The sequence below is a fragment of the Lithobates pipiens genome, unplaced genomic scaffold (genome assembly GCF_037356315.1).
Source record: "Lithobates pipiens isolate NorthernLeopardFrog02 unplaced genomic scaffold, aLitPip1_a1.2 Scaffold_18, whole genome shotgun sequence".
Classification (NCBI taxonomy): Eukaryota; Metazoa; Chordata; class Amphibia; order Anura; family Ranidae; genus Lithobates; species Lithobates pipiens.
Genome location: NW_027507758.1, coordinates 365,951,637 through 365,964,038, shown reverse-complemented (window position 1 = coordinate 365,964,038; position 12,402 = coordinate 365,951,637). Strand labels below are relative to the sequence as shown.

Below are 12,402 nucleotides of genomic sequence, written 5' to 3'. Positions count from 1 at the left end.
AGCACCCTCCCCACCCTGGAGCTGAGTCCACTCTCTCCGCTCTCCAGAGTCCCGCCAGCAGTGTACACTCTCCAATCAGCAAAACCTGTGACCTTACCCCGCCCCCGACGGCTCCCGTGGCTTCAGTGGTTGCAGCTGGACACACAAAGGACAGTCAGTCACCCGGAGGCAGGTGAGAGCCTGGGGGGCATGAGGAATGTAGGTGTCCAGGGGGCATGAGGGGTGGTAGGTGTCCAGGGGTCCAGTGGTAGCTGCCCAGGGGGATGAGAGGTAGTATGTTCCCAGGGCTGGAAGCTAGCAGAGTATAGGGAGCCAGAGCCAGCAAGTGCAATGTTCTGTAGACTTGCCAGTATAAATGGAAATGTTCTGCAGATATCCATTATATGGAGCAATGAGCTGCAGAATTATCACTTTAGCTGCCTGGCTGGTGAGACACTCTGCAGAATACAGTATAGCACAATGAGTTTGTCCACATTGCAATGCATGTTCTGCAGATATGCCACTACAGAGAGCAATTTTCTGCAGAAATGCCACTATACAGAGCAATGTTCTGCAGGTATGCTATTATACAGAACGATGACCTGCAAAAATGCCATTATACAGAGTAATGTTCTGCATATATGCTATTATAGGGAGCAATGTTCTGCAGACATGCCCTTATACAGAGCAATGTTCTGCAGACATGCCCTTATACAGAGCAATGTTCTGCAGACATGCCCTTATACAGAGCAATGTTCTGCAGACATGCCCTTATACAGAGCCATGTTCTGCAGACATGCCATTATACGGAGCAATGTTCTGTAGACATGCCCTTATACAGAGAAATGTTCTGTAGACATGCCCTTATACAGAGCAATGTTTTACAGACATGCCCTTATACAGAGCAATGTTCTACAGACATGCCATTATACAGAGCAATGTTCTGCAAGCATGCCATTATACAGAGCAATATTCTGCAGATATGCTATTATACAGAGCAATGTTCTACAGATATGCCATTATACGGAGCAATGTTCTACAGACATGCCATTATACAGAGCAATGTTCTGCAAGCATGCCATTATACAGAGCAATATTCTGCAGATAGGCTATGATACAGAGCAATGTTCTACAGATATGCCATTATACGGAGCAATGTTCTACAGACATGCCATTATATAGAGCAATGTTCTGCAAGCATGCCATTATACAGAGCAATGTTTTGCAGACAGGCTATGATACAGAGCAATGTTTGTGAGAAATGCTATATACCAGGTTTTGTGAGAAATGCTATATACCTGTTTTTTTGAGAAATGCTATATACCAGGCTTTGTGAGAAATGCTATATACCAGGCTCTGTGAGACATGCTATATACCAGGCTCTGTGAGACATGCTATATACCAGGCTTTGTGAGAATTGCTATATACCAGGCTTTGTGAGAAATTCTATATACCAGGATTTGTGGGAAATGCTATATACCAGGATTTGTGAGAAATGCTATATACCAGGCTTTGTGCAAAATGCCATATACCAGGATTTGTGAGAAATATTATATACCAGGATTTGTGAGAAATGCTATATGCTATACTCTGCGATTCTGGGCTGTATACTCTGCTGCGAGTCTGGGCTGTATACTCTGATGTGAGTCTGGGCTGTATACTCTGCTGCAATTCTCTGCTGTATACTCTGCTGCCAGTCTGGGCTGTATACTCTGCTGCCAGTCTGGGCTGTATACTCTGATGTGTGTCTGGTCTGTATACTCTGTCCTGTGATGTGCTGTCCTGAGATTTATACTCCTGACACTATGAGTGGAACCAAGTGGAATACAGGGGACGGAGTCAGTGAATGCTATAAGGGGTGGGACTTATAATTGGGAGGGGTCAAAAAGGAGGGGCGGATCTGGTGCCCCCCATCCTAAAACTTCACCAGCCGCCACTGGGTTACAGCAGAATAAAGTGAAGGTTCTGGAGCGGCCATCTCAGTCTCCTGACCTCAATATCATTGAGCCACTCTGGGGAGATCTCAAACATGCAGTTCATGCAAGACAGCCCAAGAATTTACAGGAACTGGAGGCTTTTTGCCAAGAGGAATGGGGAGCTTTACCACCTGAGAAGGTCATTTGGGTAGTTTCTGTTTTCATTATGATTTAAAAAGAGTAAAACACAGTTGATTGATAATTTGTTTTTGTGTTATTTATACTCTCAGAAAAATGGCCAAGAAATCATAAATTCTGGCTAAACTTATGAACACAACTGTATATAACTAAATACTTTCTCCTTTAAGAAAGAAATACAATAAAAAAATGACCAAAATGTGTATATAATAAGGTTCTTGATGTCTAAATGCCTCCAAGGTTTTGTTTAAAGGTATTTGTAAAGCCAAGCTTCTCATGAGATAATGTGAAACAAAGCACTCACATAGCAATCCATAATTATATATAGCTTCTTCCGAACTGTTTGAGGGGATGGTTGTGCCATTTGGTCTCGTGAAATCATCACTCTGGTTATTATTCCAGGTACCTATGAAATATTATGTTAGTAAACAAGAATTAATAATGCACACAACATTTCTAAAGTTGGAAATAATGGGAACCTGTGAGTGCTAAGTCCATAGTATGGTCAGCACTCTCCGTATAAGATAGATACATACCTAGCAATCCTTTCGTTTTACCAAAAAACTCATTTGGAAGACTGGAGACAGCACTAAACATCCCAGAATACTGAGACACGGATACAGACAGAATCCCTTCAAAGGTTGCAGTGATGGAGTCATTTTTAAGTAAAAAGACGGTTGGGTTGATGTCATTAATCTCAGCATCCATGTCTACAAATCAGAAAAACATACACAGATTGTTACATTTACATAGCACACATATACATGTTCAAATGAACAACAGGGTCAAGTCAATAAAGTCTTTAAATATTGATGGTATAATAAGCTGTACACATTATGAGAGCTTTTTTTTTAAATTTACTAAAACGTTTGTGTATTGACAGTCAGATTTGCTGCATGCATCGTAAACTATTGATTGGGTTATTACTTCTCAGAATACATCTATCTTCTGACTTGCAGCAACTAGAAGATCTGTTTGGCGTTTTATGTTGAGGGTAAATAATCTTTTGTAAGATAAAATACATCACATCACATCACAAATACACTACATCATAACAAAAGAAGGCTTTTAGTGCTTAAATAGAATTATTATTTTTTTAAACATGACCATGACTATGTGATATAATGACATCATTAAAAAGTATGAAGTATTTTTACAAACTGGTATCTCTATTTACGCAGGTACAACCAGGCAGGTGAAATAGGAAAATACATATTTTCTTGGTATAAAGATGAACCAAAAAGTAGAAAAAACATTTGCTTGACAATGCAGTGAGGCAAGGGTGTAGGGGCTATAGCACTATAAATCCTTAGGTGGGTAAAACAACTTCATATATTGCTTGCTGTTTTTGAACTATTTTACCTTCTAAAACTTTTTTTTTACAAATTTGACTAACCTCTGAAATCATAATGGCATGATAATTGTCTATAGTCATCATGTAAACTTTATGGACTGTATAGTGAACTGTCACCTTTTTTATTTCCACTGTACCAAGGGATATTTATGTACCTACCTTCTGAGGAAGTGAATGACACTTTTGAACCATTTATACGGGTAGTTATACTGTTATCGCTTTCAAGATACCACTCTACCTATAAAAAAATAGCAGAGAAATGATACAAAAATTTAGATACAACATACTTCTATGGCCTTTGACCTTTATGCCCTATGGTTCCTGTGCAGTGGATCTCCACAATCTATTTTTGGATGGCATTTTTCGTCTTCCTTGGTAGGTGGGTGGGATTACCACTGTCTTCCATCCCCCTTGAGCTGGTGATTGGCTAGCGGGGGTGTGTGCGATGTTGTGCCTTTTCAGCAGTTGTTATGATGGAAGGGGTGTGACACTGGGACCGTGACGTGGTCCGCTGTCTATAACGCAGTGTGTCCTCTTTGGCGCAGTGGTGCCAATTGCTGAATCTGCCCACCTGTAAACATCAATTGACAGCTATGCATGCCATTAAATTGGATCCGCCCCCTCATCCTACATAGACTCCCTTATGTTGTTAGAGAGGTGAAGAGTCTTTTGATGCTGACATAGGGGACAATCGTTATGGAACCTCTTTTTTACCATCCTGCACCACATGTCTTATAACACACTCAAGCTTACTTTGTGGCTAGTGCACCTAATATCAGGAGTTCCGGGTGAGTGTTTGATTTGGGTGACATTTACATATAATCCCAGTTTGGGATACCTTTATTATGTATGCGATGGGATGCTAAGGAGGGTGGGTATTTCCCCTAATACTGCCAGTAATTACAGGCAATATAAATATAATAGATATATTTTTCTAAACTGGGGAGTAGGGTTGTAGTTTGTGTTCTACAGGGGATCCACATTAAACTATCCTTTTGCCCTATTTCACACATTGTTAGATGTGTCTGTATGGGGTTGTTTCATATTGATCACCACGCTCTCCATATGCTATACCTTTTCAGATTTTTTTTTTACAACGCTGTTAGGAGCTTGGTGTCCTTAAAGAGCTGTATGTGGACTAACCCAAGTGACCAGAAGGTGGTGGCAGTTGACTATATGAAGACCATGAATTGGGACTCCATTTATTTGTTTTTGTATACATCTTTGAGGTATGTGGCAATACAGTATTGTGCCATCATATCTACTGACATATTGAGATTGGAATTTATATTCATATTTCTTATTCTAGTGTTTTGACTGCAAAATATTTTTCCTGAAGAAGCAGGCTATGTCGCGTGAAACGCAACTGCGTTGAAGTTCAAGCAAATCCCTCATCTCCTACTGCAGTAGACTGTGCAGACTGTGGTATATGTGTATATTTTCTTGTTTTCTTTCATTTTTAACCTGTACAAATAAATATATTTGATACTTTTTTACTCCATTGGTATTGTTTTATAGTTCTTCCAATTTAGTAGTTAGCGTTTTTTTTGTGCATTTATCTTTCAGGATGAGGTACTGTACATCTATTGTCAAATTATTGAGGGTTCTCGTATGAGTCTGTGCTCCCAGCATTCCTTTTCAGTACCAAACAGTGTTTCAATTTGGACTGTCAGAACACACCAGTATTTGGTCATACCTATAAGGTTTTCAAAGTTTCTGCAGGAATGTGCACACATCTATAAATGCCTGCAATTTTTTTGTTCTCCTGACAATCTCTTTAACCCTTTGAATTTATTCAGTAAGGACGCATAAAACATGTATATATATTTTTCAATGCATGAAGTCCGAAGGGCAACACAGCTAATTTTTGTCACAATAAGGAAGCAACTACTAAAGCACATGATGTACCCTCAAGTGTGCTAGAAGTAGTATGGCTAGGATTTTTGACAGATTAGGTAAATGTCCAGGCTTGGCTGACAGCCAAGCCTGAATGTGTTTTGATCTGGGTTGGGAGTAACTCAGAGCAGAGGTGGTGACTGACAGGCAGCATCACCAAAAAGGAAGGAGAGGAGAGTTGGAGCTGCCTGGGGTGTTTTGAGAAGCCCTGACCAGTCCTCCAACTTGGATTAGCAGGGGGGCAGGCCTTCTTAAGAGCTTGGGGTCAGCCCAGCTGAGGGATGAGTAGTTCGGGTGGAAGCTGGAGATGGAGTACTAGTCTGTCGTGACTTGTGGCCTCTGAGGGAGCTCCCCAGTCTGGAGGAGGTGACCTTGGGCCTGGGTTTGGGTGACTGTGAACAGGACCCTCAAAAGACACACAGAGGTGTCCTGGACAGGTGGCATGGGAGCACAGAGAGGACAGCAGGAGAGTACTGCTGGGCAAAGTCTCCAGGGAAGAACTACAAGTCTCAGCCAAGAGGGCTGATGAGTGTCACACAGTTGGGAGATCAGGGAGGCATGCCTGGGAAAGTGCAGTCTGAGATGGGTGCAGAGCCACAATACTAGACTGCGGTGTCACCGTGAGTGGAGAGAGAAGCAGCTGCAGCCCGGAGGGCTGGCAGGGCCTGAAGGTGTGGTACTAGGCTCAGTAGCCACATGGACAGCTAGCACTAGGACTACCTACCTTACCTACCCGCGGTCGTTGCCTGCAAAGGGCAATCGCTAAGGTCTGGCTGAGCCAGTGTCAGGCCTGCAATCAGTGTAAGCTGGTCCTGAGAGCTGATCAAGGGATGTGCTGTAGGAGTAAGGAGAGATACTCTGCAAGCAAGTATGTTATGGAGCTGAAGTGAGGAGATGTATATACAAGGGTGTAAATAGTTGTGTCCCAAGCTATTTTACTTTAAAGTGGTTTTATGGTCAATTTTTTAACTTTTACCTACAGGAAAGCCTATAATAAGGCTTACCTGTAGGTAAAAAAAATATCTCCTAAACCTGTACGGTTTAGGAGATATTCCCCTCGGTATGCGCCGCTGACTGCAGCGGGGCATGCGCACAAGGGGGTTCTCGCCGTGAAAATCCGGCAGCGCTCGTCCGGCCGGACTGAAATCTCCTGCGCGCATGCGCGGGAGTGACGATATCGCGCCTCCGGCCACTCACAGTGCCGGAGCCACGATACCCGGAAGAGACGCCGAGGGAGCATGTCAGCTCCCTCGGCGTGGATCGGGACAGATGTCGGGGCCTCGTTCTAAGGTAAGTATTTCATAATGAGTTAGTATGCGGTGCATACTAGCTCATTATGCCTTTTGCTTTGCAGGCTTTAAAAAAAAATATAATAATTTGCGGGTTTACTACCGCTTTAATCAAGTGGGCATCCCATACTTCCCTTACTCCATCCAAGTTCAAATCATCCCAATAAATATAAAAAAAAAACAAAGTTCAAGGCCTGGTTTTCTGACTGTGAATAGAAGTGAACTGTGTGCCTAGCTGTGCAGGGTAAGAGACGGACCACAATATTCAGCAGCCCCTGGGGGTACCGCTACATACACACATACTAAAATACATAACAATTTAACAATTAAATTCATATAGAGGCTGATTCGCAAAAAGGAGCTTTGAATCTTCCTACAATAAAATTGTGTAAACATGCAAGTGAATATTTACATAAAGATTCTCAACTCTTTTAGTAAATCAGCACTAATGCATATGCTCTTTTAGCTTCATTCAGTTCAGAGTGCAAATAGGAATTTAATATATATAATTCATTTTTTTGGTTGTTGTTGGAAAAGTTCATATATCTTTAACAAAGTATACACTTTTAGCACATCATTATTAGTATTTTTGTTGTTCTTGATTTGCTGCTTTCGGGCATCACTAAGACATATCTATTATTTATTTACGCTGAAATGTGACAATTGTCATTTGAATGGAACTTACTATAACACTGCCATTAATGGAAATGTACTGTACTGCAAATGCTGCAAAGTTGGTAGCCTGTGCAGCGCCAGTCTGCACTGTACGTCCTTGTAGAACAAAGGTGATATTTTCAGCTGATGCATTAACAAGAGTAAAATCTCCAAGCCCATTGAAAGTGTAGCTGAGACCATCCAGGGTTGTGATATGAGGATCTCCAAACATCCATCCTGTAAAATAGCTAGCGTGAGTGTGTGCTTCTAGAAATATGTTTCTTTTGAGAAAAATAAGGCAAGTCTATATTATAGTGTAGATTTATATTAGTTATTTATTGATTATAGAAAAAAGGAACAGTAAATCGTTTACCAGGGACTAAAGGCCTGTAATTACGGCAGCTGATTGGGATTCTCTTCTGCATGTACATAGAGCAAAACTGGGGATCATCCACTTCATTGCAGCATGTGTCAAAAGCATCCAGTTCAGGGTCTAAGGAAAAAAGTGTGCTAAACATGAAAATTGACTTTACAAGGACTTCAGAATCTATCTCTTTATCTATAAGATATCAAAATGTGCTAAATTTCTCATTTAAGTTTTTTTGTATTATTGCAAAACATTTTGCACTTGTAGCTCAGTTTGCAGAGCTATATGTACAACTGTAGATCTACAAAATTAGACTAAATTATTGATACTCAGGTATTTTTAATGGATGGAGGGAAATAGTGGATTTTTATCTATACCATTCCACCAAAAATAAATTTTGGCTAAAAAAGCAGAGTGTCAATAATTTAGGCTAGTCTTGTGGAATTATAGGTAAAGTTAAGCAGCAACTAGACAGCAAATGGGAAATTGAATAGGTTGATATTCTATCCTTTGAAATATAAATTAACTAACATATGCCTTTTTTTGTTAATTAGCTCATGGCACATGTATATAATTGCCTATTACATATACTAGTCTGCTTCCTGCTAAACTGATAATCATAGTTCATCCAATAGACATGTTCATACAATGTACATTGAATAAAAGCTGACCTTGCACTAAAAAAACAAGGTCCATTTAATACCTCATGGTTCCTCCTTGTTATGAAATTACAGCAATAAAGTAAAAAAAGAAAAGCTGTGGGGGAAAAAGTAAATATACTCACTGTACCCCCAGCTTCTGCACTGCAGGGGGTGTCCACCTACTCCTTCCTGTAATATCCCTGAAAATGCTGAGTAATCCACATTTAGCAAGAAAAGGTTGCGGTATGGTGCAAAAGATTGCTAAATTTTAAATGACACCCTTGTCTAGACTTTACATGCATAAGTCAGGGATAAGGTAAGTATAGTTCACTTTACCAAAACATTTGTTCAGCAGAGAGGGTATCTGAGCTGTGTGTACTGCACTGTAAATCTTGATGTGTAGCTCCAGACATTTTTTTTTCTTCTAATTGTGATAGAGCAAGGAGGGGTTGGACCCTCCATTGGGGTTTTTATTGCTGTCTTAGAGCCCATTGTGGAAATTTGCTCATGTTTCTTGTCTAGCTGATACCATTGTCAGTAGAACAGAAAGTGAACGCAAATGTATTCTAATAAAAATTTTGTTATTGTAGCTTTGTCCCCAGAGAAGAGATAATCTTTTACTTTATGTTTTGGTGATAATGTGAATAGAAATCTCCCTGAAGGGAAAAGAGCAATAAAAACCCTGATAGACGTTCTAACCCTTCCCAACTCTACCAAAAAGTATTGCCTAGAGTTAAACTTTAAAGTAATACCCTAAAAAGATTATTCAGTAAATAATATGAGTATTTCCTTTAGCAATCTATAAATAATCATTGTTTCTTTCTTTAACATAGACTCTAGAGTCTATGGAATTGAGATACTAAAGGAGTGTTTCATTACCTTGCTGAAAAAAAGGTAAGCTTTGTTCAGTTTGGATATCCACTCATGTCTTTCAGAATAAAAAAAAAGGATTTTTCCTTACATATGTTTAAATGACGGAAGGAATTACATCTTAGCTTTGCTTAGAGAACTTTTGCTTTAACTTTAGTAAACGAAACCCAGTATTTTCACTTACCAGACTTAGAAGATGCAGAGATCCATTCCCTTTCTTGAAACCCTTCTAGGAACTGATTTTTCCGGTAGTACACGCACCTTATACCAGCTTTAAACCAATTGGAAGATGTGCTACGGAGCAAGCTGATTGTGCTGCTTCCACCTACAAGATAACAACATTAGAAATACTCAGAAATTAGTCATAGTGCCTAAATTTCAATTCTGCAACTAAAAATCCCCTTTGACATAAACAGACAAACTTCTTTCATTCAGTAAAGAGTACAAGAAGCATAGTGCTAATTTTTATAGTGATTGTAAACCTCTTTTTTTATTTATAAAAAAAAAAAAAAAAAAAAACAAGTTGTACGTATCTTGGTTTTACACAGAGCAACTCATATCCTCCTCGTCTCGGTTCCCTCTTTGTCGCTCCTGGCCCCTCCCTCCTATCTAGTGCCCCCCACAACATGCAGCTTGCTATGGGGGCACCCAAGCTGAGCTGCAGCTCCATGTGTCCATTCAGACACAGAGCTGCCATTCGGCCCGCCTCCTCTATCTCCTGATTGGCTAACTGACTTTGATTGACAACCGCAGAAGCCAATGGCACTGCTGCTGTGTCTCAGCCAATCAGGAGGGAGAATCAGGGATGGCTAAGGGACTCGTGAACATTGTTGGAAAGAGATGGGACTCAGGTAAGTGTTAGAGGGTGCTGGGAAGGCTGCTGAACACAGAAGGATTTTTATCTTAATGCAGAGAATGCAACTAATGCTCAGCAACTAGTCTGACTTTAGCAAGGCAATTTTAGTTGGTCGCTATAGGTTACAGTTTTATTGAAAAGGCCAAAATGGGCCAGTGCGTATAATGTAAAAACACAATCTTAGTTTTAATTATACGTTATGCATAATTTACGCATTCTTTAAACTTGTAAAGAATAATGGAGAATTAGAAGCAAAGGGAAAGAAATACAAAAAATGAGGAGGGGAATTGAAAGGGAAATTGATTGAAAGAAAAGCGAAGTAAAAAGTGAATTTGTAAGGAACAGCAAAGGAAAGAGGAGAAAGAGGGAGAATGGGGAACTGAAAGTGAAACAACTAGGAAAAAGGGGTAAAGAGAAGAACAACGAGTAATAGAAAGGAAAAAGGATAGCAATGGAAAGAAAGGAGAAAAGAAGAATTATGCAGACTGGGGAATGAAAAGCAAAAGAACTAGGAAGAAAGAGGAAAGAAGAGAACAACAAGGAATGGAAAGAAGGTACAGCAATTGAAAGAAAAGGGAAACAGAAGGATGGAGAATAGGACAAGAGAGGAAAGGGCAAAGGTAAGAACAATGGGGAATGAGAAGGCAAATGAAGTGAAAAGGTGAACAAAAATTGAGAATAGGAAGGGAAGTAGAAAGTAAAGAGATGGGAATGTAGAGAAGAAGGGACATATATGCAGAATGGATAGAAAAAAATGGGAAATGAAAGCAAAAGGTAAGGTAGCTTTTTTGGCAGAAAAATAAATAAATCAAAATGACATCAAAGGGATACTTCCTTACTTCCTGGTGTCATCATAACTATTAAGGGTTAATGGTCCCATTATTAGCTCTTATATTAATCCCATGGTTACAGTGAACATTTTCTCCATATGTTTTACCAAAATGTATATATGCTGCATTTCAATTTAAAAATATGAATCATAATTATAGTGAAAATTTATAGTTGCCCAAAGTAATAATCCCATCCATTTAATTTTATAACTTTGGTACTAAAAATACATTGTGCATGCTTTCTGTACCTGCTTTTGTTGTTCTGAACCGAAAATCAGAAATCCCTTGTCTATATAAGCAAGGACAAGAGAGCAAGCCTGAATTCCATGATGAAGGCAACGGCTGAGCATTGTACCAGTTCAGGCAATTCATACGACTGTTATCCAGATGTGTACTGTTCAGTGAATATAATTTGAGACCTTGCAAATCTGCAAATAGAGATTGAACACTTATACTGGATAAAAAAAAACAGTCATGTGATACATAAAAATATCACAAATAGATACAATATTAGTAGACAATTGGTACAATGAACAGATAAACATTTACTGAGGCAAGTCCCTGGTAAAAAATACCTGTTATGGAATTTAATATGGAAATGTTGGTATGCAGGAGTTTCAATATCCTGGCACTAGACTCCACTCTAGTATTTTTTATTTTTTTTAAATCTGTTTATTGAACACTGTTTAGTATCTTACAGATGCAGCAGGCACGTTTTGTTTTTTTGGGGGGGAGAGACATACCAAAAAAAAAAAAAAACGTGCTAGTACTAGTACTTTTTTTTCCGTTCTGCTTTAACTAAGCATCCACTCAAAAGTGATGAGTATGTTTTATAAAATGAAAAACTATGCAGCATAACTTTCTTTTTCTGTTTCTGCTTCTATTTTTAAATCAGGTAAGCATATAATAAGGCTTACCTATAATTACTGCCAACATCTCTTAAACATGTGAAGTTGAGGGGATGCACTGTGAAGAAATGGCCACTTGCGCGCATGTGCGGGAGTGACGTCACGCAACTCCGGCCAGTCACAGAGCCAGAGTCTGTGGCCCCGGAAGGAAGACGGTCGAAGATGAATGCAGCTACCAGCAGGAACAGCGGGGGCAGGGTGGGTTTTGTTTGCAGGCAAGTGCCACATAATGGGCTAGTATGAGATGCAGTATGAGATGCATACTAGCCCATTATGCTTTTACTTCACAGGGGAAAAAAGAGGAAGTTAAACCCATCAGGGTTTACTTCCGCTTTAAAACAGATATTCCACCAACAAGTAGTCACGCAGGGACTCTTATGACACGCCATACCCAGTGAGCAGGGACACTTACCAGATGGTAGGGGCCACCTATCACTAGGATGGTCAGAACAACCTCTGCAGGGTATATGGAACTGAAAAACATCTAGGACACGCCGATAATGAGATGGATCCTCTATTGTAGTCACACTCACAGCGGGATCTCCGATGGCAAAGAAACTGGATCCTCCTCTTTGACTTCTGCAAGTCTTCTGTGGTTTCTTTCAGTCTCCCTCCTAGAATCGGCTTCCTCTTTCAACCGCTGT

The 12,402-nt window shown here is 40.0% G+C and overlaps 1 protein-coding gene across 1 annotated transcript in view; it reads right to left on the bottom strand.

Moving 5' to 3' along the window:
- The window catches only part of LOC143988214 (uncharacterized), a 224,610-nt gene that overhangs the window by 88,320 nt on the left and 123,888 nt on the right, over window positions 1-12,402 (bottom strand). The window contains exons 40-46 of the mRNA XM_077487601.1: window positions 11,099-11,278; window positions 9,349-9,489; window positions 7,660-7,779; window positions 7,318-7,523; window positions 3,607-3,685; window positions 2,630-2,803; window positions 2,398-2,499 (exon numbers count right to left, since the gene is read on the bottom strand). Coding sequence (XP_077343727.1) covers window positions 2,398-2,499; window positions 2,630-2,803; window positions 3,607-3,685; window positions 7,318-7,523; window positions 7,660-7,779; window positions 9,349-9,489; window positions 11,099-11,278 — 1,002 coding nt within the window. The remainder of the gene's footprint in view (window positions 1-2,397; window positions 2,500-2,629; window positions 2,804-3,606; window positions 3,686-7,317; window positions 7,524-7,659; window positions 7,780-9,348; window positions 9,490-11,098; window positions 11,279-12,402) is intronic.